Genomic DNA, 25726 nt, shown 5'->3' with positions numbered 1-25726 from the left:
TGCATTGATCAAATTTACCTTTGGACACCGAACTAACCCGACACCGTATGAACTTGTTGAAACTATGTTTGTACGTCCACATCAAATTGGTTAAAATACTTAGTAAAATGATAACGAGATGTTCTGAGAAAAGGTCTTTAGCATCTTTTAACGAAGATGTAGTTTTTATGTTCTCAGAAGTTTAAATAGTTGTCTTGTGGTAACATGTAGTTGATAGCTTGTCCTGTAGTTTAAAATGTGCCATTTCCTTTTTTCTTTTTCAAAACAAAGGACTAAACAAAGGAACTGAAGGTAATTCTTTGAAACAAAACGCTTTCTGACATTGAAGTGCTCCAGATTGCTTTTCTGGAGCGAATTGTTTAAAGAGTGTGAGAATAGCATTTGTCATGCCTCTACCTCCATTCTCTCTTGTCGGGCACGGTCTGAATATCAGTTCCAAAGCTTCACAATGTTGATGAAGGTGATCGGGCCTTCAGAAATCACTGTGACATGGAAAGCAGCTGTTTGGCTTTTCCTGAGCTGCAATCTGTTGAAAAGTGCAATGTAGATTGTGCTTGATGCACATTTAAGAATATTCCAGGATAAAAAGTCAATTAAGGAGAAGTGCATTTCGAAATTTGCCCCCATTGACTTTCCATGTATAAAAATGACTATTGAAAGTGAACGTGGGTGAATTTTGAAGTGAACTACTCCTTTAAGCTCTATGGACAATGTCAGTATGCTTTGTCTGTAAAAATGAGCGTTTATACTATACATGCACTTAACAATCGATGTCTATGGGGAAAGGCACAACAGATTAAGATCCTTGGATGCTGTCAGTGCGTTTCTGAATAAAAAATTCAATTTGAAGAAGCGAGTGAAATTTGATTTTTCAGAACCTTTTCCTCAGAACATATGCAGAACACTTTTTAAATCTACACATCACAATCAGTAAAATTGTGACGTTTTAGTTGTGTTTCACTTTGATTTAGTTCTCTTTTGAAAGTGTATGATACAGAGTTATTATAGTCTTAGTATTATTTTTTATTTTTAGATTTTTTTAAGTTAATTTTTGTCAAAGCTTTTGCAATTTTGTTATATGCTTCAGTCATTTTATGATAAATTGATGTTTTTTTTAATATATTAAATTAATACATTTTTATTTTAGTTTTAGTTTATTATATTTGTTGTACTTTAAACTTATGTTCATTTATTTTTAAGGCAACATTTCAATTTTCCTCTAGTTCAGTTTTCCCTATCATTTTTAGGTCAGTATTTTATTTGATTTCAATGAACAGAAATGCTTTCAAACTTTGGATTTTAGTTAACTAAAATAACCTTGGTATGAAGTTTATTAAGTTAAATAAGACTATTTTTACTCCGATCTGGAGCTCAGATGTGTCAACTCTGAAATTATAAATCAATATTATGGAAGATCTCATTATACACTCAAACATTTCTCATCAAATTAACCCAAAGTATGACCTCTACAATCTATATCATTTAACACTTCCACACTCTTCATGTATACAATTAGTCTCATTTGTTTCTTGTTTTATTTCTCCTATATAGCTATTTTAAGAGAAACGTGATACTTAAATGAAACGCTAAAACTTAGAACTCTCAGAGAATCTGCTGAGCTGTGAAAAAGCAACATCTGAGAACAACATTTTCCTCTGAGAACACTAAAAACGAGAGGGTCTTTTGCAGTTTTTTGCAAACATAGACCTTTGGTTAGAACCATACGAGCAATATTTTTCTATGATAAACTGTTTATCAACAAGCGTGTAAACTTTGCCTCCAAAAATCTTTTCCAAGGCTCTACAGGTCAAACTCAACAAAGAATCTCAATGGCTCTTCTCACAGTCCTCATGCTAGTGAAGGTCGAGCATGTCCGATGGCGTTTGGAGATAATGAACGTTGGCTTTTCTCTCCAATCCTCTCCATTCACTCTGTGTTTTCTTTGGACCCGAAGCCCTGTCCTAAAGTCCGGCTGTCATGGTGATATATGGGGATACCTCCCTTCGGTGTCCTTTTGTCTGCAGGACCCAACTCTCAGCGGTTTCTCTTCGGAACAATACCTTCAAATGACTCCGAGTGAATGTGATTAGGTCTAAGGACCTCAGACAAATTGAGAGGACAAAAACACTGGTCATTGTCCTGCCATTTGCCACCATTGTTCCCATTCTCTGCGGTCAAAACCTGCAGAACATTAGCCACACAGTGTGACCATCCTTCACTCTCACTGGAGCCCTCCTTTCATCTCCTTTCACATTCACTGGATTCATTACGGTCTACAATAGACAGGCAACAAAACAGCTTGTGATGTCAGCTGGATTCTGGCTTTTTCGTGCCAGGACTGTGTGGTCGAGACAGAAAGGACTCTGGACCCCTGTAATGGCCAGCCAAAGGCGTGTCGAGCACTGGGTGGCCATGTATACTGTATACAGTATATACCGGAGTAGACATTGCCATGTTATAGATGAACAGAATTTGTTCAAATGATCAGATTTTAAGGATTTAGAGAACCATGAAAACCACTTATTTATTTTAACTTGGTAATGTGTTTGATGCATTCCATAACCTTTTTCATTAAAAAAATGAGCAAGTTATTATATAATAAACCGTTATTGTGAAAGTATATATAACATAAGTGTTGATAACCGTTTCATCAACCTGAATTTTGTTTTCGAATACAAATGTCTGTTTAACAAATGTTTAATTCAAACTTATTTTTCTCACTCCAATGAGAGATATTTTTGCCTGTTTTAAGCATAAACTTAACTAATTTAGATTTTTCAAATGTTGTAAAGGGAAACAAGGCAAAACATTTTTTTTTCTGTATAATTTTATTTTGACATCATTTGACTTCAAACTGTATGGCCATAATCATTTAAAGAAACCTGCAACTTTATATTTCAAACCGAGATGGCAATTAATGTTATATCAATACAAATAATAATATTGAATAAATGAATACATTTACTGAACAAACGTTTATTTTTAAACATGTTTGTGTCATAATAATAGTAATAGTCTGAAGACAAGTGCCAATTTCAATTGTACACATACTGTATTGTTTTTAAGTAACCCCCAACCAAATATTCAACTCTAGCATCTCATGACACAGCATGTATGAAAAAATAAAGGACCCCAGACTCCTCTTGACGTGGTCCGATAAACAACCCCTCTGTTAATGTACATTAAAGCATTTGGCATCGGCTGTTATCCAAAGAAACTTACAAGATAAGAAAAACAAAAAGCGATAGAACATCAGAACAGCAACCCCACAGAAACACCAGAGCACATTACCGCGTTATCTTCCCAAAATGTAAAAACTTAGTTTATTAATATTGAACTAATACAAAAATTCCTCCACCCATCCAAACAGATTCCATCTGTGATATAATTGTGTCAGTAAAACACTCTCTTGTTAAAGAGCTAAATGTGGCTCCGTTAGAGACAAAGCACCGAGGGATTGGACAAAGCTGTACGTACAATAGCTTCTCTTCTAGCTGAAAATTAAGGGATTTCTGCTCTAAACTCATTGTTCTTTTCATCCGCTCTTCCCAAAGGACTTTTCTCCCTTTTTCCTAAATAAGCTGCTCTTTCAGAGATAACTGAGGGCACTCAAGCATTTCCAAGATGTGTTCAGAGATGTTTTCAGGAGAATAAAAGGAGGCTAAACACAGTGCGGCTTTTAGGAGTTATTTGTTCCCATCATTACTCTGGAGCTTATTGTTCTGGTGTGGTCCTGTCTTCTAACAGGCACCTCTGAGTTCTCAGGGTGTGACCGCTCTATACCAATAATTACAAAGGGATCTTATCACTTCCTGCCTATGAAAACAGTTTATGTGCTTCTGTGACGATTGATTTGCTTTTATGACTTTTTATAACTATGCTTCTAAATTACAAAATGAACTTTTTAGTATGTAAATGAGAAAAAAAGAACCAGGGCTTCACACCTATTGTATATGTTTATATTATTTTATATGTTTGTTGTTGTCTAAACATGATATCCGCTATGTTTGCGATTAATGATGCATAGTGTCATTCGGATCTGAGTAGTTTATATTTCAAGGACGTGCATCATTAAAAATGTAACTGATAATGTTGACGATGGACAATATATCCATGGCTACAACCGGATTATGAATAGTGAAGTGTAGACAAAGATACATCATTAAAAGAACAAGATGATAGAATTACTATAATAAGCACATGTCTGAAAAAGCATCTTCAACAATGCTGTAAAATTGAAAAGCATTGAACAGAAATGCGTTATAATCACATAGCGACAGAGAAACAAATATGACATGGACACGCCTGACTCTCTATAGGAGAATGGCAGCCAACACAAAGGTTGCCGCAGCTTTTCTGATGTGAGATTAGTTAGTCTTGTTTGTTTGTTAGTTAGAAATCTAAAAGTCTGATTATGTTTAAAAAAGTTTCTGCTATAAAGAAAGTTAAATCACCTCCTCTGAACTTTTACACAGACTCCTATAGGAGACATTTCAGTTTTGACACAATCTTCATATAGAATAGCATTATAATTCTTTTTTAAATATGAATTTAGTGAAAAACTCTTGTATATGAACGAATGATCTTTTTTGCTCTATATAATGATATATTTGTTATTAATGAAATAGGTGGCATAATATGTTTTTCATTCGATAACTCAGCACATTAAGTTAAATATAACGTTACAGCAACTCGTCCAGATTTAAAACAGTATGGTATAATGACGTATGCAGTCCTTATGGTTAAACAAATGTATACAAATTAAATGCAAAACTTTAAGTGAAAGCGCCGATCATGTTTCAGACGCACACACGCACGCACAGAGTGATGTCAGGAGAAAGTGACACGCCCACTCTGTTCAAAACTCAGCGCAGGTGCTACAATGTAACCAGTGCGCGCAAACTGAACACCTGCACAACTTCAACGCTCGTCCGCGTTAATGGGTAACAGCGCGCACCTCTGGGACTTTTGAGAAGTTATTAAACTATGCCATTGCCTTTTTGTAAAACACTTCTACTTAACAAATAGTCAAAGCTATTGCTGATATTTTTCTTTGATGCCATGTCACCGAGATAACCCATTAAGGTCTCGTTAAACTGTGCGTAAAGGGCGCTTTTCTGGACTGAATCAACACGGAAAATTCAAGGAAGCATAATGTCGAAACCCATGGACCACGTCAAGCGACCCATGAACGCTTTTATGGTGTGGTCGAGAGCTCAGAGACGAAAGATGGCTTTGGATAACCCGAAGATGCACAACTCTGAAATCAGCAAGCGCCTCGGAGGAGAGTGGAAACTTCTGTCGGACTCTGAGAAACGACCATTTATAGATGAAGCCAAACGCCTCCGAGCCGTCCACATGAAAGAGCACCCGGATTACAAATACAGACCCCGGAGAAAGCCTAAAAACCTGATCAAAAAAGACCGGTATCACTTTAACGTGGCCTATAATTTGGGTGAAGTTGAGCCGTTGAAAAGTGCGCGTCTACCCGGAGACGCGCTCACGGACTCCATGATGAGCAACGCGGAGAAAACGGCAGTTTCTGCGGCCACGAGAGTGTTGTTCGGTCACCACCTCTCGGCCAACCCCTATCCGTTTTTCGACCTGGCCTCCAAAATGTCGGAATTACCTCCTGCGCCGTTTCCACACTATTCGTTGCTCGGCTATCCCGGGGTCTCTGCGTTTCCCGGGATGGGAATTTTGGCCGGCTCGCCGCACACTCACCCGTCGCCGGGTAACCCGGGACACATGATGCACTATAACTGCCCGGGCTGGCCTCCTTCTGCACCTGCGTTACCTTCAACGTATGTACTTTTACCTGGAATGACCAAAGCCCAGCATGAACCTTACTTCGCATACGCAGCGGCCATATGAGGGCCATTCAACTCTTCAGAACTAAATAAGAATAATGCGGCTGAGGTCACGTGCACTTGTTATGCAGAAATGTTTTTAAATATCACTTGTGTAAATGAGGTGGGTTTATCTTTTAAAATAAAGATATAAAAGGTATTCTAGTGTTTTATAAACACCGCGTCTGTGTCTTTTAATAGGAAATGCATCCCTATATGCGTGTTTATGTCATTTGAAGTTTAAGGAAAAACAACAGATTTGCCTTCATATATCACTTAGCTTTTGCAAAGTTATTAAAATAGTTTGCTCTGTTAAATAATGTTGTCAACAATAATGTGAACACTTTCGGAAAACTACAAAGACTGTCAGACATTACCCTTTAAAAAGGTACCAATATGTCGTTTAGGTAATATGTATTTGGTAACTGTATTTTCCTTTGAGGTACAAACTCTTTAAGTGCAAAGGTGTACTTTTTGAAAGGGTACCGCTCCAGGGAAAGCTTTAGTACCTTTTTTATTCATCATTTTGCTAAGTTCATAAAACACAAGACTGATAAATATGAAATATGACACAGAGAGACACACAGTGAGCCATGAGTGGCCACAAGAATCCATTAAGAGAGTATGAAAGTGGAAACAGTCTGTTGAGACAACACTGTTTGTAAGGACAGTAAAACATCAGCTGATTCAAAAGCTAATGGCTCTTGACTCAGAACACACTCTGAACAGTGATGATGGGACAGAATGATACAGAAAGTGAAGGAAAATAGATAGGACAGATACACGTGAGTGGCCAAAGAACATACAAGCGTGAAGAATGCACAGAAAAATCTATCTAAATCTTGGCAGAAATATGTCCTGATTGGGGACATGCCAAAATGTATTTTGTGTCAGTGAAATATATATTCAGTTTTGTGTATTAGGGCCTATATGTAATAAACAACACAAACTCTACAAATGCCTCACGTATCAGGCAATGTTTTTTTTTCAAATAAATATGACAAAGTTCTTTGTAGGACAGTGGGGAATTTGACCCCTTCAGCAATGTTGACTCTATAGGTTCTGGACGTTTCAGTCTGTTTGAGAACCAAGAATTTGTCCTATTGAATAATAATTAACATTAAGCAGACACCAAAGCGACAGGTAGGTTAAAAACTATCACGTTATTTGCAGTTTTATTATTGGAAAGAAACTGGGATGCTAACTGTTGTCACCATCTGAAGTGTATCTGATTTATTTCCAGACTGAATAACAAAAAAAGTAAAATACTTCTCAGAACTTGCATTTATCTTTTGACTTTTGACATTAACTTCAACAGCAGTGATAAAAAGTCTTGTAATAAGAATTCTGCATAAGAATCACCCATCTAAATGAAGCAATAAATAAGACATCTAAATTTGATCAAATGTACACTTTTAATGTCAATCAACTGATAAGAGTCAGTCTTAACATTAACATTGTCAGATATTATCAGTGGGCCGAAAGGTTACAAAGATGCTGTATATTTGTCTAGAGTTTGTGTTTTATATCAGTATAAAGATAACAAGTCATCAATAGAGTGATAAAGTTATCTTTACTCTTAACAGAACACAATTGTATATTGTATTTTTATTGAATTATATAAACCACATTTAGTTGATTCCTATAAAGCTCCCTTAAAAGCCACTGTGTTGCATTATTGATGTAATTTAAGGTAAACTTCAAGTTAAACACATAATTTCATGACAATACACACAGTTGACACATTCCTTTTTTCTTTAATCTCATAAACCTATGAAGTAAATTACAAGAGTTTTACTGATGTGCTTGAGGAATTTCAGAGTGGAAATTTACACACAATTCAACTCACTTTAGCCCAAATAATACGCCGAAAGTGACGAGAACTTCCACGTTTGCAGTAACAGCTCCCTCTGGTGGTCACACACAGCATCGCTTGTTAAAATTAATTTTCAATAACTATTTGATTCCCTTTTTTGTTGAGGACCCTAAAGACCCAAATGATGTTCATGTGAAGTAATCATTTTCTATTGTATTCTTTAAACTAGCTGATCTTTCCAATCCTGACAAGATATTATTTAAGTGTTTATCGTCCGTTTTGTTACTGATAGATGGTTGAACACAATTAATAGAATGCAATAAAATAAATATAAAATGACTTTAAGTCATTATAAAAAAATAAGTTGATCAAAAATGTAAGATTATCAAAGCAGGAAGCAGGTCTGTCTTTCTGTCTGAGTGTTTTCTTATTTATTTATTTAATGTATTGATTTGTTTCGTTTTTGTTATTGTTGTTGGTTTTGTGAGTGTTTTGCGTTGTATTTTGAACCAATAAAAAATGTTGATCACAAAAAAATTATAGGTCGGACCTGTGTGATTTATTTTTAATTATAACGGCGGTGCAGACACGCCCCCTACTGGACACACGCTTTATTATTGGTGGTTGCTAAGGAACTGGCAACAAAAACGAGTCACACTTGTTGTGCGGGCTGACATTGGAGGGTAGGAGAACATTCAATTACATATATAACAGAATATAGATAAATTGGATTTAAATGTAGTAGTAGTTTTATTTAAATATGCTATAAGCTGGAACAATACAACAATTAAATGCTGCCTTCATTCATCTTTATATATTGTGATTCTGCCGTTTACAACACCATAAATGTTTATGTATGCGATAAAAATATCCGTTTATCTTTGTTTTATCATTATGGACAAGAGACAAGGGAACAATATAACATTGAAGCAACCCCTACCCCCTTTGGCAAACATTTCTATGAGAGACTTTAGTCTTTATTATCTTGGCAGCCCAGTTAAGATTATGTAGGCCTCATTCATATTTCTATTCTTGTTGTTTCTATTCATGATTCTTGATTCTAGAAATCATGCCAAAAAAAGCAGGACGTAAGGGAGGAGGTGGAAAGCATGCGGGCATGGCGGAGGAGGAGAGACTTCTGTACTTGCAGCAGAAAGCTCAAGCCGAGGAGGAGACAACCAAGAGAAAAGAAGACATGCTCACACAGTTCCTCAAAGTGAGTTGGACTGGTTGACATATTTGTTATACTGAAGAAATGTGTGCTTCATTGAGAACGTCTCGCAGCTCAAATCAGCTGTAATTCTTGTTTCCAGGATAAACTGGAGAAGGAAGAGAGGAACACAGTGTTGAACCTTTACAAACTTCAGCAGCAGTGGCGTGTCGTTTTGATGCAGAAAAAATCTGTAGAGCTGCGCGATGACATGTCAGTGTTGAGTCAGACCTTTGAGAGAGTCCTGGACTGCAAAGACAGCATCATTAGGGTGAGCATCCTCCTATGTATAAATATACATTCTTACTTTCATTATTTGTATCTGACGTGTGTGTTTGCAGAGTTTGGTGGTTGATTTGAGCGAGAGAGAGCAGCAGTCGGAGTTAGCCAGAAGTTCTCATCTGCACAACATGGACTCTCTGTTAGAGCTGCACAGATGTCGACTGGCAGAACTTGAGATGTACTTCCACACAAGATTAGAGGAACTTAGCTCAGAATATAATACTGAGAGGTATGCATTCTTCTGTGAAACACCAAAGAAGATATTTTGAGAAATATCTCGGTGGTTTTGCGTTCACACAATGGAAGGCGATGAGGGTCAGTGTTGTTCGTTTACCAACATTCTCTAAAACATCTTTGTTCTGCAGAATAAAGAAAGTCATAAAAGTTTGAATGACATGAGGGTGAATGAGTAACGAAATGATAGTGTGAACTATTCTTTTATTTTGTTTAAATGACACGGGGAAGAGATGAAACCTTTTGGTGTGATCTGAGTGTTTGTTCTGTTCTGTTTTTTTCAGAGACCAGGTTCTGTCTCAGCATCAGCAGGAGAATATGTGTTTAGAGAACATGATGTTTTCTATGGAAAACCAATATGCTAATCATGTCAGTGAGGAGAACCGTGACTATCAAAGCACTCGCAATCAAATAATAAAACAGGTGATGTCTTCATTGGGTTTAGACATATTTGGATATGTTGAAGCTCTACTGAAATACAAAACAAATTATACTTGAAGGGTGAAATGTGTATATGCGACCTGTATTTATTTGCGTAATAACCATGTGTTTAATGATAAATATACACGTTTGTTTTACTTGCAGAACGATGAGAATAAACATGCAGTCCAGTTTGATATGGAAGGGATTATGGCCATGTTGTGGCGAGAGATGCAGCAGACCTTACACGACCATAATAAAGCCACTGAAGATAAAGTCATCGCAACTGAGCATCTGCGCATCAACGATGAGCAAAGCCTCAAAGAGATCAACGCACATAAAAAGCAAATTCTGAAGTTGCAGGTCGGAGGATTTTTACGCAGCTCCTCCAAACGACTAAATAGACTGATGTTCTTAATGCAAATGATCTGTGTGTGTGCAGGACTCCATCACAGCTCTGCGCTCTCAGCTGAGCTCAAGTCAAACTGAAGAAACATCTGACCCCCTTCGATCAGCCCGCGACGAGCTCGCCCAGAAAGTCCAACATTTCAGGGTTCAGCTCGGTGAGAGTCAAGCGGCTCGCAGACAGCAGCTCACCAAACTTACGCTTTACAGCAGCAAAGCTGCCAAAAAACTACAGGAGATCCAAGCAAAGGTGTGTTTGTAATATAGACATCAAACACTACTGAAAGTCAAACAAGAATGTAAAGAATATAAATAACTGATATAACTGTACTTAAAGGATACTTCACCCAGAAAATAAAATTCTGTCATCATTTACGCACCTTCGAGTTGTTCTAAATCTGTGTGAATTTCTTTGTTCTGATGAACACAGAGAAAGATATTTGGAAGAATGCGTATAACCAAACAGATCTCGGTCCCCCATTGACTCCCATAGTAGGAAAAATTACTTTAGCATTTTGTTTGTTGTGTTGAACCCAAAAGAAGAAATTTAGAAGATTGTAGGACAGCAAACAGTTCTGGGGCACATAGTATTTTTTCCTACTGTGGGAGTCAATGGGGGGCAAAATCTGCCTGGTTATAAACATTCTTCCAAACATCTTTCTCTGTGTTCATCAGAACAAAGACAAATACTGATTTGGAACAACTCAAAGGTGCATAAATGATGACAGAATTTTAATCTTTGGGTAAACTATCCCTTGTATTCCTGCAAGCGTTTTCATTTTCAGTGCTTTTTTTGGCATATCAGAAGAAAACTATTTGCCTCATACATAATTTGTCCTTTCTTGACTTGCACCCACTTTTAGGTTTCTCCATTTTGTACTCATATTTTTATGCCTAACTCAAAACTGTATGGTCAATTGAATTGAAATTGAACTGAATTCCCTCATTTGACTTTCCTGTTTGGACCGCAGGGGGAGAAGCTGTTGCGTCTCGCAGAGATGTGTCATAAACTGGAGACAGAACATGAGAAGGTTTTGCCCTTCGATTCTTCATCATTGAGCTCTGAAGAGCTGAGTCAGGAGAGAGATAAAGCCGCAGAATCTCAACATAAAAAACTCACTCAGGTATACTACACATTTAAAATACATTTTGGTAAAACTTTACAAAGTTTACACAAAGTATTTATGAATGTGTTCATTGATGATTAATAAGTCATTTACAAATGCATTATGAAGCAGTTATAACTGCATAAATAAAAAGGGGGATTCTAACAAAATTCCTGCCAAATAGTGAGACATTTTTAACTTGCATGTTATAAATGCTTAATAAGTATATTTTTTCATTATTTATTTGACTTGAAAGCAGATTCATTATTATCTTGATGTTGTTTGCAAAATAGGCCGTCAGACTGAAGACTGTAGGGTGTTGAGTTGGTTTTTCTTACATTTCATATCTTATGTCACTTTTCAAACCATGTTGCTTTCCTGATCCGATTCCGAATGTCTTACGGTGACCTCCAGAATGCCTTCAGATCATGATGCTTATCCAAAGCATTTTTTTCTTGCACACCAAGATAAATTCATCAAACTTTGGATCACTTTTCAACACTAAATGCACAAAGGCTGATGTAAACTTGTTTGTTAATGATGTTTTATTAACGATTCAATTACTTCCAATAGTAAATCAAAACCAGAAAACATTTATTTATTATTTATTCATATATTTAGAAGTATGGACAGCCCATGAAAGTGCACTTGAAAGTAAGAGTATTCACATTTATTAAGCATTTATAACAGGTATTTCGTTTGAATCCCATTTATTTACGCAGTTATAACTGCTTAATAATCCATTTTTAAATGACTTATTAATCATCAATGAACACATTTACAAATGTTTGTAAAGGGAACCTTAATTTAAAGTGTTACCAGAATCTTTTTACCAAAGTCTATGTGAATGAACGTGCTTGAGCTAGGAATGTAAAGTATATAAGCATTGCATGCATGCACCATGTCTTGACTTCAACCCCTTGAATCTGCCCAGTTAATTCAGGACTGTACACCTCTCGGGATCTTCTGGCAGCGTTACAACAAAGTGCATCTGGAGCGCTTGTGTCTGAAGCGAGAGAAGCTGCTTCTGGATCGACAGAATGAGCAGATGAGAATCTATCTGAAGCAGTATCTGGATGGGATTGGTGTTTCTGATGACAGTCTTCTTCACCATCAACACCCACTTCTGACGGTGTCGTCTCCTCCTCTACAGGCCCCGGCACCTACCAGGAGACGTGATCAGAAACACTACGTGGTCCAAGAAGCTGCAAATATTGCACAGCAGAGGCTGTAGGGAATCCATGTGAAAATGTTTGTGGGTTTTATTTACAATTAAAACGTTTTCAACTGCAACATAGCCTAAATATGTCTTCACATTTACAAGTATTGAGCAAGACAACAAATCCAGAACACTGAAAGTGCAACTTTATAAGGGACTGTTTCTGTTTGTTTTGTTATTGAACTATTGAAGCCCATACACATAGTTTTCAATTCAACCAAAATTCTACAAAAAGTACAATTCCTCTACTGTCCACAAGATGGTGACAAACCATTAATGAGAAACGACAATTTGAAAATACTTCTAAAAATACTATTAAAAATAAATTACAGTTACATTATAAATTATGTAAAAGTAAAGCTTCAAGGTTTGTTTTGAAAACAAACATTATCTTCTCATATATGCAATGAAAAGCTTAAAAACAACTGATTTGATATCCTTTAGCAACACTCAACGTGTGCTTTGTCTCAAAGTATGTCACTCTTATTAACATTAACTGCAACATTTAACAGAGAAATATTGAAACATGAATTACTCCCAAAATGTTGAAGATTTGTTGACTCCTGAATAACTCCGGACACTTCACCTTTAACCCTTGGTTGTTTGTCTTTTAACAATCCTTACCTGGAGGCAGTGTAAACATTCTTCTGATCAGGTCATTGTTTCATTTGGAGAAGTAGTTTTCTGAGTGAATCATCAGTATTTTTATCTTATTGTCGCACATTGTGTTGCTGATGTTGTCTGTTACTATTTACTTTAGGAAAATGTGATACCAATGGTAGACAGATTTCACATCTTCTGAGCCGCAGACGGTCTGACACCTTTTGAAACAGAATCGAGAAAGAATATATAAATGATATAACTGATGCATTTGACTGCTATTTTTAAGATGCTTTCGTGTAAGAAATAAAAATATAATTGATCTCTACATGGTCTTAACCAACTTTTATCCCTTCATATCACCATGTTGTATCCTTTAAGAAATTCAAAAAGTATTAACACACTGAAACCACACATACAAATGTATGACTTTTATGATCTGATGTGTAATCATTTGATCCCACAAACTAATTTTTTGTTAAATGTTGTTTTGCTGTTTGTTATCTTTATTTAAAATGTGATATTTATGTTGTACTGACATTCTTAAGGTTTCAAATGTGGCTTAAAAATACTTTCATCGGATGTACACATTAATTTTTGTAAATCAGATAAGAGCATCTGATCTGTAAATGCCTCATGTGTATGAGCATTTAAAATAATTTATGATTCTATAAATAACAAGTCATCGAAAAAATAGGCAAAACTATAGTTGTTTTTCTTATTTAAATAGTTTATTTCTTTGGCTTTGATCTTATTTCTTCTTGCTCTTCTTGTCTTTGCTCTTCTTCTTGCCGTGAGGTTGAGCATAAGCTTTCTTGTAGAGGTAGATGCCCACTAAACCCAACAGAGTGGGAACCAGCCCCAAACAGACCAGCGGTAAGACGTCATTCACAATTTTCTGAAACGGCGTTTCCTGAGAGAGAGAGATCACCTCCACCTCAAACTCGAGTGGACTGTCACCTGTGGAGAAAGAAAAAGGTGCTTTAAAACGTGCCAAGAGTTTACTGGAATTCAATTGGCAGAGCACAGCACTCGCAACAGTGAGGCAACAGGTTTGATTCCCAGGCAAAACGTATATAACAAAATTTAAGAAATGTGCCGTACATGGTTTTGGCCTTCCATCATTTTACTACGGACACATGCAGGATTTATGATGCAGGGAACTGTTTAAAAAATATAGCAATTTTAAACCTGCGTTTTTTAAATACAAAGCCTATATGTCACGTTAAGCATGTTGCCATGGTACCTGGGATGGTTGGAGGATATCCTCTCTTTCCATATGCTAGATGTGCCGGAATCGTGGCCTTGATTTTTTGTCTGAGCAGAACCGAGAGAGAAAAGACCATAAATGTATTTGAATATTATTATTCAATGTAGTTTATGTTCAGCCTTCACAACATCTGCCCACATGCACTGCCACAAGTTTTCTTTGACTTACCCTTGACACACCCCGACCAAAGCTTCCTCAAGTCCTAGCAAAGAAAAAACACAAACGTTTTAATTAAACATAATATCAAATATCTCGGGGTCCTGAGGTCAGTTTTAAAAAACGTATTTTTGCTGTTATGAGTGTAATATAGTTTCTGGCATACCTGTGATCACAGATCTTTTGCCCAGCTCAACCACCAGAGGCTCACGTGACAGAGACGTGTCAATCACTTTCCCGTCCATCAAGCGACCCTGAACAGAGAGAAGAAATGAATGGGTTAGCTGCACACATAGTTCATGTAAATGCAGAAACTCTTTTACATCAAATGTAATTATAGTCTGCCATTTATTCTTTTATCTAAAGCTCACTTTTATTTTTATGATGAGACAAATCATTTTTGATTACTATGGTATTACAAATAAACTATGTTATTTTCTACGTTTTTTAACGTTACATATCTGTATCAAAACGATGTATTGAATCATGTATAAATATTGTTAGAGATGCAAATGTGTTAATAAATTACAAATAAACTGCATATTTAATTCTAAACCCCCAATGTATTCTAAGTGTGTAAGCCCAATATTTCCCATATGGATTTTAAACTGACTAAACTTATATATTAACAATTGCAGCCGAAACTTTGTAGCCCAGAACGTCAAGTATTTACACTTTACACAAACTGTCTTAAAAATATATATATTGGATAAAACGGCGAAGTCAGAGTTTGTGTTTGACGTCATGACGTCGCACATACGAATGACCGCCGCGCGCACTCAAATGCTGACGTGTTGCTCCGCCTGATCGCGCGTGTTAAAGCAGAACATTTGGCTTCGCTTAACTGAACTAAAATACTGTTTTAGATCAAATCATCGTTCTAGCGGTGGACGTGGCCTGACGATCATTTCTATACGTCGATTAACATAAAGAAAAGAATGTGTCATGGTTTACACTGAATGTGTACCCGTGCACATACGTTATGTTGACCCAGATGTCTGCCACATCACTGAACGACGTAATAACCTCCGTCCGTCACGCACTCCGTATATTTACGTACATTTCGCTTCACTGCACGTTTTCTTCTGAAAGGTCATTTTTAACAACATATCACAGAAAAAACTCATTTATTACCGTGTAATGTATGTGAAGCGTGTCACCCATCACTGATGTTAGCGTGCATATCTCCGGCATCACCTACAAAATAATGAAAATACAACATTCAGGCATTTTAAACACTGGGCGTCGCACTGCAACGTGAATTGCTCCTATAAAACATCAACTGTATGAAATCACAGCCAATCTGACGATAAATTTGTGTAATGCCATCGTGAAATACATTGTGTACAATATTGTAATGTGTCTGTAAATGTGACAAGTCCACGCATGCGACAATCTTTCACGCACGCATTAAGCAGCTACGTGGACTCGAGTGCGTTAGTAACAGACACTTCAGTCAGACATTCATTCAAAAAAAAAAACTTTACTCAACTTACCAATGTCTCCACAACCAACTGCTCGATCACGCTTTCATTGGTCTCTGTGTCTTCGGCTGCAACAAATGCAAATGCTGCTAGGAATATCAAAGCAACCGTGGTTCGAGTTCCCATTGTGTCTATGAGTAAACCAGCGCTAAAAATAAATATGGCAAAACTAGTTCGCTTCCGTTCCCTGTCGCAGCCTACACGGCGTTAAGAAATACTAAACGCGGACTGAAATGTGACTCGAGGTGAAAGGCCAGTTAAAGCTGATGTGTTATTATAGTGAAGAGATAACGGCGGGTTTAGACGACCCTCAAACACTGGACCAACACCTGGGTCAACGCAATCCCCGCCTCACATTCCGCCAGCATCCCAGAAGTCTTTTCACATGTAGTGTGAGCGCTTCACCGCTAGAGTGCGCTCGACACACTGCGACCTTCTGCTGTCAATCATTTACCTCCTTGAACTCACTCACCTTTTAAAGATAAGTAAAGTATCTTCGCAAAAACGAATAAACCTTTATATTTAGTTGCAATGTGTTAATCCTAATATAGGTCGATACTAAATTGCTGACTTTAGACGAAAAAGAATAATCCGTTATAATCAGTCGTTTTTCATATGTGACACTGGACAACAAAACCAGTCAAATGGGTCAAATTTTCTAAATTGAGATTTTTACACGATCTGAAAGCTAAATAAAGAAACTTTATATTGATGTATGATTTGTTAAAATATGACAATATCTGGCTGAGATACAAAAGTTTAAAGCTCAGGAATCTGAGAGTGCAAAAAAATCTAAATATTGAGAAAATTACCTTTGAAGTTGTTAATCAGAGACACTGTGACAGGACATCCACTCACAAAAATAAAGTTTTATATATTTAAGGTAGGAAATGTACAAAATATTGTCATGGAACATGATCTTAACAACCTAATGATTTTTGGCATAAAAGAAAAATCTATAATTTTGACCCACACAATGTATTTTTGTCTTTTACTAAAAATGTTCCTGTGCTACTTGGTTTTGTGATCCAGGGTCACATATATGTAAATACGTTTGTAGACCTTCTAAGATAGTAATTTTTTATCAGGAGATCACGGCAACGTTGATTACGGTCTTTTTATTATTATTATAAAATTGTAATAAAAAACAGCCGTCATGTATCAAAAATGCTGAGGGGAAGTTGGAAATGGGCTTATTACTGTAAAGGAACTAAATTAGTTCTTTGAAAATAATTGACTACTTATGTAATTAAAATTGCTAAATGTCCTATTTAATCCTTTTGAAATGTTCATATTCTAATGAAAATCATAAAAACTCATTATTTACATGGTAAAAATATGGGTCCATTGGTTCTATTGGTTTGTCAGATAATATGACACATACCCCCTAATGCATTATAACTTTTAACTCAACTACTGCACTGTAATTCCAATAACTGCACTAATTTAGCTACTGCACTGTAACTTTAATAACCGCATTAACTCATGTACTGCACCGTACCTTTAATAACCGCATTAACTCATCTATTGCACTGTAACTTTAATAACCGCATTAACTCATCTATTGCACTGCAACTTTAATAGCTATGACTATAATTAATGCACACTTAAGTCACTTGCACTATTGTATATTCTAATTGTTATCTGTTTCTAACCACCTGTACATTAATGTTCACAGTATATAGCCTTCTGTATATATTGTTCATAGTACATACCGACTGTCATATTTCCATAGAACATTCCTTCTGTAAAGTTTTTTTTATTTCATAGTACATGCCCACTGTATAGTATTTTCTTAAATTGTATTCTGTATTTATTAACACTGTATATCCTACACTTGCTAATTGCACTTCTGGTTAGACCTAAACTACATTTCGTTACACTGTACTTGTATATGTGTAATGACAATAAAATTGAATATAATCTATCCCCTAATGCATTATAACTTTTAAGCTCCAGGAAATAGAAACATAATATAAGACACAAAGAATCCCGGTGTTGTTCCACCTTAAGCATTTCCTTGACGGTTTGTCTTTTTTTTCCACCATAGATACCTGACCTGACCAGAGGCAGTCTCTCAAGAATCGAAACCCAAACTCCTCTCCGTCTTTCGTCCTGAATCGGCTGGTGTCATCACGAAAGGTAAACCGGTATATATGAAATTATTTCATTGCTACATATTAAATCGTGAATAACTGAAACGTTGCTTCTGCGTCTAATAGAACTGAACATTTATTGCTTTTGTAAAGGAAGACACGACAGGCCTTACGCGGAGAGCTCGAGCACGTCGCGTCTCTATTTCTCCGAATGAATGGGATGATCTGTTATCACGGACGATGTATCTATTCAACCGTATAACCATCATTTTAAGATTGTGCTTAAATGTCTCTGATTTGCTTTTGAGTCTTGAGGATGCTCTTCCATAAATGACCAATTTTTCGTGAAAAACGCATCTCTTCATAGAGAAGATGCGATCATTGTATCCTACGCCGACATTGCGATAGGACCGTAGGCCTTATTGAACACCAATAGAGATGTTATAACTAATTATCGCCATTTTAATGGTTTTATTGGGAGTATTATCGTGTAACATCGAGTGGGCATTCGTCGCTGTATTTGCGCCGTCTCGTGACATTGGTTTTGGGGTATCTTGCGCGGGTTGCCTGGGTTTGTTGGCTTATATGTAAACAATGAGGTCTTTAAAATGTATAAATTGTTGATGTAAATATCGTAAAAAAGTCCCTGGTGTGTTTTTAGTGGAAGGGTGATGATGGGTTCTAGGGGCGTCAGCACCACGGACAGCGCTGCACGAGACTGACCCCCACGGCTGCCAACTTAGATTATTTATCATCAAAATCACATTATTAAATGACAGCATTTCACGTTCATCTGTAAGGTTTTATGCACTTTAAACCTTGTTTTGAGACCATTTAATATAGAAGCTGCGGTTGTCACACTTTTAAGAGCAATTTTACATTTACGCAGTTGGCAGAAGCTTTTATCCCACGTGTATTTTTATCACATTTTTTCAGCATGTATACTGGAAATTGAACCTTGCTCTACCAGATTATCTACAGGAAAAGGGTGATAAAAAGGATTATTTCTGAAAGACAATTTCAGGGCACATATTTTAGTCTTGGATTATCTCATATTTTCTTCCCAATGCACAACTGGAAGCTAAATTTACATTTTGCCATGTGTTCAAATGAGTAAATTCATGATTATTAAACGGCCCATTAGCTTTTCTTTTATATAAAAGAATGCACAAATTTAAATGGTAGCTTGAAGTGATCCTGTATCTCAGTTGGTAGCATTGTGTTAGGAAAGCTAAGATAATGGATTCAATTTCCGAGGTACACACATGCTGATAAAATATAACTTTACAAATCTGAATCATGTTTATTATGTTTTATTGTATTTTTTACTTAATCAAAACAACACAACTGTAGTTTGATTGATATTACTTGGAATGCACAGTAAGAAAACATGATTCTCTTTATGCACCTTGTATTTATGAGTGTAAGTCATTTTGGATAAAAGTAATGTTCAAATTATCAAACTAGTAAATATTTAAACCCCTGCCTTTAATCTGTCTGGGTATGGTGTTGTGTTTAAGTTTAGGGGGTAGAATTAATAAATAAATATTATAATTCGTAAAACAGTTCTCGACACTGGAAACCAATGTACAAAAATATAACATTTTATCTTTGTTATCGACATAAAGTGACAACTTTCCCAGGCAGCTTTCTCTATTCAACAGCAGATTTCAGGTTAAAGCACTGACTTAAGTACAATATGTTTTTATTTCAAATGTGGGTTTTATTGACGTTAAAATTGGGACAGAAGGGTTATGGGGGAATATGTTCTACATTTTGGAAGAGTACATATGGGAATGATGAGGGATGACTGGTGGGTAAAGGAGGGTTATGGAAAGTGGGGATGAACAGATTGCAGTACAGCCTGAAGACATGGGGGGATCATGTTCTTTCTGTTAAATGAGTGTGCGCTTGCAGTTATTAGCTAACATATTTGTAGCTTTTGATGAAAAAGCATACCGGTGATAAAGCGAGTACAGTTAATGCACATTAAGAATATTTTTTTTTCCTTTTCAGGATTCCAAACTCCTTTACCCATCCAACCTTGTTTCACACGGCGTTCGGTCTTGTACCTCACTAGATTGTTCCACACTAACAGACTCGCAGCTTTCTGCATTGTGATTGGCTCAACGAAGCACAACATTGAATCATGGGGAATATTTTTGGCAATCTGCTGAAGAGTCTGATAGGGAAGAAGGAAATGAGGATTCTGATGGTTGGATTAGATGCTGCTGGTAAAACCACAATCCTGTACAAACTGAAACTAGGAGAGATCGTAACCACCATCCCAACCATTGGTAAAATCTTTCTCCTGCAATTATTGTTGTTGTTGGCATCTTCTCACTCTGTACATCTCCCACAGAATGTGTGTCTCAGAGACAGTTTCTATGGTGAGGGGATCGACTGCAATGTGTAGATGTAGATATTGTTTAAAACACTGAATAATAGTGAATTTGAGGCTTTTAGAAAGACTGGGCCAGCAACATATTCTTAATTCAATAGTCTTCACCAAAGTTTTCCTATTAATAAAAATGATGTGTAGTTTAAACACATTGAGATCTATTCAATGAAAACTGTGCTAGGTCCACTTTGGATTCTATTTTGGTCAATCAGATTTACTTCACTAGATCTATGCCAAACAGTTACTTGACCACATTATGACATCATAGGTGCTACCAAAATATATATATATTTTTTTCATAGACAAAAAACAATACAAGCATGTTTGTGAGTCAACGTGTGATTTTTATGTTCGTTCCAGGGTTTAATGTGGAGACAGTAGAGTATAAGAACATCAGCTTCACTGTGTGGGATGTGGGTGGTCAAGATAAGATCAGACCGCTTTGGAGACACTACTTTCAAAATACACAGGGTGAGAGACACATGTAGACACAAGATTTTCATGTGGATAATTGTGACGTTGTATCTTTGACTATGTGAACGTATTCGCCTCTCTAGGACTCATTTTCGTGGTGGACAGTAATGATCGTGAGAGGGTTAATGAAGCTCGGGAGGAGTTAATGAGGATGCTCGCTGAGGACGAACTGCGTGATGCCGTTCTTCTTGTTTTTGCTAACAAACAGGTACAACAGCTTTCTGGCATCCCTTCACCACCCGACTCCTTTCACGATCAATATAATTATGTTTTTATTTCATTCAAATTGTTTAATTTTATTCAAATTGAAATGTATTTCCAATTCAGTAGTCTGCGGTTATCTCAAAGCTCGAGGCGGGTTTCAGGATTAAGCTCATTTAACATATAATGTTTACTATTAATCATTTTTTAATATTATATAAATAACTGATAATTTTTTATGAGTTATTTTTTGCTAAGACCTAATTTATTTACTATTAATATCAATTTATTTAGTAAAACTGTTTTGTTTTATTGATATTCACAGCTAAAGTTTCAAAATTTTAGGATGAGCACTGTGCGCTGTAAAGAAGCATTTATAAGTCTTCAACCTAAAAATAGACATCACAAATTAATCTCAAGGCACTGCTTTTATTCTAGTCAAAAATATTAAGATAACAGACATCAGTCTGACTGCATATATACAAAATATTTGCAACACATTTGCAACTGCCTAAAATTGCTCAAAGCATCCTTAGCTTTACCGTCACTGCTCTATTGGAAGGTTAAGCAGCCTTTTTAAAAAGTAAATATTCAATTTCACAACCCAGTGAACGTAACATAATCTCTTTATCTTTTCATCCATCTTGTCTCCTAGGATCTGCCAAACGCTATGAACGCTGCTGAGATAACAGATAAACTCGGTCTTCACTCGCTCCGTCACCGCAACTGGTATATACAAGCGACCTGTGCGACCAGCGGGGATGGGCTCTACGAAGGCCTCGACTGGCTCGCCAATCAGCTGAAGAATAAGAAGTGAGAGGGCGGGATTTTCCTCATGCGGCCGACTCTTACTCTTTTGGGAAAGGGGTGGGACTAATTTGGCCTTTGGATTGGTTATGTTTGTTTTTATTTATTTATTTAGGTTGTTTTGTATTGCAAACATGTGGTTTATGAAGCCTTCTTCAGGCTCTGTAAATGCACACATCAAACACAAACACAAGCAGGTCGACATGTGTTTCAACTCCTTTGTTCCATCCTCACTGCACTGGTAGGCCTGTCAATACATTGTCAGTATATGGCATCAACGTTTGCTCAACGTTAACTCAATATTCCCTCACTCACTCACTCACCCGATCAGCGAACAGTGTTGTTTTTCGACTGCCGTGAAAAGAATTAGTTGGTTTAGAGTGAGCGTGCTCATGTATTATGCTCAAATACTTCCTCGTACACATTGTTTCGTGTAGATGGCGTTATAATGCGGTTTGCCTCCTCATGCACACAGTATTTAACAATCTTTGGATGCGGCCTGTGATAGCGTTGTGTAGTGCATGGCTCCTCTCGCTCAGTGTTGTGATGTTTGGCGTTGTGGTGCAGTAGAAAGTAGAAATGCATGTGTGTGTTGTGTCACACAGAGACGGTCGGTGTTGCATGCTGCTTTGTGGCTGTGCTGTGGTAGAACGGAAGCTGTGATCGGACACCGTAGAACAAACGTAGAGTCTTGAGCATGTCGTGCATCTGTGTTTCTATTCATTTCCAAAAGTCAGAGTCAGACATTGTGTTGTTGGCTAGTTCGTCGTTAGTACACCTTATCGTGGCATTTCAGGGAATCTGTAAATGATGCATGTCTCCAATCTTTGTTTGATAATTGGCTAGATGTTGCACGAGTAAAACAGTTCTGTTTGTAAAAATCGCATTAACATTGTCTGCATGGCGTGCATGCTGTGCTATAGATAGATACATAGATAGGTAGGTAGGTAGGTAGGTAGGTAGGTAGGTAGGTAGGTAGGTATGTAGGTAGGTAGGTAGTTAGGTAGTTAGGTAGGTAGGTATTTAGGTAGATAGGTAGATAGGTAGTTAGGTAGGTAGGTAGGTAGGTAGGTAGGTAGATAGGTAGGTAGATGATAGATAGATAGATAGATAGATAGATAGATAGATAGATAGATAGATAGATAGATAGATAGATAGATAGATAGATAGATAGATAGATAGATAGATAGATAGATAGACAGATAGATAGATCTTGCCACTGATATGATTATTGTACTAAAATGTTTGTTGTTTTGTTGCTTTTGTGCTTTGCATAAACAAACAAACAGCACAAACAAATAAATCTAAACCCCAGGTATGTCAGTGGACTGTGGCAAACTGCATCAAAACGCATCTGTCTCTGCGTGATCTTGTTTTATATTCATATCGTGAAGTCTAGTGGGTTTGTCACCCGTATGAATGTAAATTCTGTCAAATCTGTTCTGATGTCCTCACATTTTCTTTATTTTTTGTGGTTTTCGGAAGTAAGAATCTAAATTGTATATATAGTCTGTACGCTGTTATATACGTATTATTCAAATTATCAATTCAAACAATATTTTATGTTACAGACTTAACAAGCAAATGCTGGCATATTTTAGCATACTTCACGCTTTGCTTGTTGCTTATTTATCCTTCTCACCATTAATTACTAACAGCGTGTTTCTTATTGTATTTGTCGTGTGGGAGTAGCATAGTTCTTGCATTGCTTTGTATCGTTTTCAAGCTAAAAGTGTGCATGATGTGTACCTGACATTGCAGACCAGTTTAATGGTTCGGTTCTTTTTCAAGGCACTTATAATATTGAGCAAGACACTTCATCTTTTATTATTCAGTTTTTCAGTGGAATAACATTAACTTAACACGCAGTTCATCCACCAATAACAGTGACGCATTGCAGTTCAGCATCTAATGCAAATACAGTCAATGACACACAAACCTCCACAGTGTGAATTGTTCAGGCTGTTAAGTTTTGTGGCCTTATCTTCTTACAAATGCGTTTCTCACAAGGTTAATGATTAACTTAAGTTATTGGGTAAATAAGTTACCTTTTATGTTTTTAATAGATCTGGGAACAAAAATCCATAATATTGCTTGATTTCGAAAGTGGAATTTTCTTTTGCATTGAATCGTTTGTGTGCTTTTTGGGTAGCTAAGGTTGTTCTTTACAAAGGTTTGAAATCTTATTTTCTCTTTAATATAATTTTTTTATTTATATATTTATTTTGATGACAGTTTTGGGGAATGTTTTACCTTTGTGTGTATATGTTTTTATTTGTTTTTGGGTAAATCATTATGATGGCTTATACCGTGTCTGTGAAGGGAAAATAATGATCAATTTCTTGTTGAATTAATGATTATTGGAACAAATAAAAAATCATGGAAGAAATGTGTATTTATCTGTTACAGTAGATCAAGAGAGATTATGGTTGATTATTATGATGTAGACACCAAAATCTTTCTCTCCATACAATCCTTTGACTGTAACACTGCACTCTAATAAAAGTATGAAACTGATCATATTTGCTGATTTTTTTTGTTTCATTTCTTTCGTTGATGCTATTTTCATCTGATCTGATGATCACTGCTCAGCGATGTTTGTTTCCAAAATACAAGAAAGATATAGTGTGCCATTGACTGATATACTGTAAAAACTGCACACTTTACTGATAACACACAAACAAAGCTATGTGTTTAATATACATACATATAAATGCATTTTATTTTGTACATGCTCAATAATGATATGCCTTTTCTACTTGTGGCCTGACAAAAATACAATATAATGTCCTAAATTGAACCCTAAACTTATGTGTTCCCGAACTAAATTTTCTTTTTCACCGCTGCAGTTGTCACTGTTGGCCAGAAGAGGGCAGCCCCTCTGCCATCCAATCTCACAATTCATTTTAAGTTCAAAAACTGTGTAAACAAAAAAAGTACAAATATTAATAATAAACACAAGTTATTTCATTTATGTATACGTTCCCAGATTACATTCTTTTGTCAATTTAATAAGAAATATTACATCCAACGCAAAAAATACTGTGAGGAAAAATGTATATAAAACAACAGTACAAACTATCCATCTATCTCTCGCTCTGTGTGTGTGTTTGAGCTGGACAAAGATAGATCATCAGGGTGTGTTCTGGCCCATTGTGCCGCCATAGTCTAGTGAGATATTAACAAACATGGAATGTGGCCCAAAACCAGAATAGACCTTGTTTATGCAGTACATGCGGACACAAAATCATATTGCGCATGAAAGCATATAACATACAGGGAATAATATATTTTTCATTGGAACTGTTGTGTAAAAATGTACCTGTCATCTGTCTGTCTATTTGTCCTGTTTGTTCAATCAGTGCCTGGCACAAACCGGTGATGCAAGAAGAGCTGGTCTTTAAAACCTGCTCTCCAACTATGACTACAACACTGACACTTTGAATGGAGATCAAGAGGGAAACACGAATTGTTCCGAGTATACCAATAATAACGCATTGTACATACTGTGAACAGTGAACAAACTTTTGGGAATTTGGGGAATCACATTATAACAGCAACGTCAACAATAAGTGACATCTTATAATGATATGATTGTAAACATTTATGTTGGATCATAATTAAATTGTTTATTTTGCCACTTATTTATTTGATTTGAATGATGATGAGCACAATTTATTGTGCCTGCTCAGAAAA

At 36.4% G+C, this 25726-nt stretch overlaps 4 protein-coding genes across 4 annotated transcripts; 3 read left to right on the top strand and 1 right to left on the bottom strand.

The window, feature by feature from the left end:
• Positions 1-4902: 4902 nt before the first annotated feature.
• Positions 4903-6654, top strand: sox21a (SRY-box transcription factor 21a). Its single transcript, XM_056750645.1, has one exon. The coding sequence runs from the start codon at positions 5155-5157 to the stop codon at positions 5872-5874; it is 720 nt and encodes a 239-aa protein (XP_056606623.1). The 5' UTR covers positions 4903-5154; the 3' UTR covers positions 5875-6654.
• Positions 6655-8285: 1631 nt separating this feature from the next.
• On the top strand, positions 8286-12615 carry ccdc65 (coiled-coil domain containing 65). The gene is made up of 9 exons (XM_056750180.1): positions 8286-8348; positions 8730-8881; positions 8979-9146; positions 9217-9386; positions 9676-9814; positions 9977-10174; positions 10254-10466; positions 11188-11340; positions 12257-12615. The coding sequence occupies exons 2-9, from the start codon at positions 8735-8737 to the stop codon at positions 12554-12556; spliced, it is 1488 nt and encodes a 495-aa protein (XP_056606158.1). The 5' UTR covers positions 8286-8348; positions 8730-8734; the 3' UTR covers positions 12557-12615.
• A 1235-nt stretch (positions 12616-13850) lies between these two features.
• On the bottom strand, positions 13851-16427 carry fkbp11 (FKBP prolyl isomerase 11). Its single transcript, XM_056750183.1, has 6 exons — positions 16064-16427; positions 15702-15764; positions 14734-14821; positions 14580-14613; positions 14388-14458; positions 13851-14101 (listed from the first exon to the last, which is right to left on the bottom strand). The coding sequence occupies exons 1-6, from the start codon at positions 16175-16177 to the stop codon at positions 13893-13895; spliced, it is 579 nt and encodes a 192-aa protein (XP_056606161.1). The 5' UTR covers positions 16178-16427; the 3' UTR covers positions 13851-13892.
• A 956-nt stretch (positions 16428-17383) lies between these two features.
• Positions 17384-24552, top strand: arf3b (ADP-ribosylation factor 3b). The gene is made up of 5 exons (XM_056750184.1): positions 17384-18193; positions 20164-20444; positions 20909-21019; positions 21106-21230; positions 21879-24552. Exons 2-5 carry the CDS (start codon positions 20297-20299, stop codon positions 22038-22040), a joined length of 546 nt encoding a protein of 181 aa, XP_056606162.1. The 5' UTR covers positions 17384-18193; positions 20164-20296; the 3' UTR covers positions 22041-24552.
• Positions 24553-25726: the final 1174 nt, after the last annotated feature.

This window comes from Triplophysa dalaica, chromosome 6 (genome assembly GCF_015846415.1).
Source record: "Triplophysa dalaica isolate WHDGS20190420 chromosome 6, ASM1584641v1, whole genome shotgun sequence".
Classification (NCBI taxonomy): Eukaryota; Metazoa; Chordata; class Actinopteri; order Cypriniformes; family Nemacheilidae; genus Triplophysa; species Triplophysa dalaica.
Note: the sequence above shows the minus strand (reverse complement) of the source record. Positions and strands in the feature narration are given on the sequence as shown.

Bases quoted from the DNA above. Each gene is read 5' to 3' on its own strand.
- sox21a (XM_056750645.1), top strand. From the start codon at position 5,155: ATGTCGAAACCCATGGACCACGTCAAGCGACCCATGAACGCTTTTATG.
- arf3b (XM_056750184.1), top strand. From the start codon at position 20,297: ATGGGGAATATTTTTGGCAATCTGCTGAAGAGTCTGATAGGGAAGAAG. The intron at 21,020-21,105 runs GTGAGAGACACA...TCGCCTCTCTAG, and splicing joins CTACTTTCAAAATACACAGG to GACTCATTTTCGTGGTGGAC. The intron at 21,231-21,878 runs GTACAACAGCTT...CTTGTCTCCTAG, and splicing joins TTGTTTTTGCTAACAAACAG to GATCTGCCAAACGCTATGAA.
- fkbp11 (XM_056750183.1), bottom strand. From the start codon at position 16,177: ATGGGAACTCGAACCACGGTTGCTTTGATATTCCTAGCAGCATTTGCA. The intron at 15,765-16,063 runs GTAAGTTGAGTA...ATTATTTTGTAG, and splicing joins AGTTGGTTGTGGAGACATTG to GTGATGCCGGAGATATGCAC. The intron at 14,614-14,733 runs GTATGCCAGAAA...TTTCTTTGCTAG, and splicing joins CAAAAGATCTGTGATCACAG to GACTTGAGGAAGCTTTGGTC.
- ccdc65 (XM_056750180.1), top strand. From the start codon at position 8,735: ATGCCAAAAAAAGCAGGACGTAAGGGAGGAGGTGGAAAGCATGCGGGC. The intron at 9,147-9,216 runs GTGAGCATCCTC...GTGTGTTTGCAG, and splicing joins GCAAAGACAGCATCATTAGG to AGTTTGGTGGTTGATTTGAG. The intron at 11,341-12,256 runs GTATACTACACA...GAATCTGCCCAG, and splicing joins AACATAAAAAACTCACTCAG to TTAATTCAGGACTGTACACC.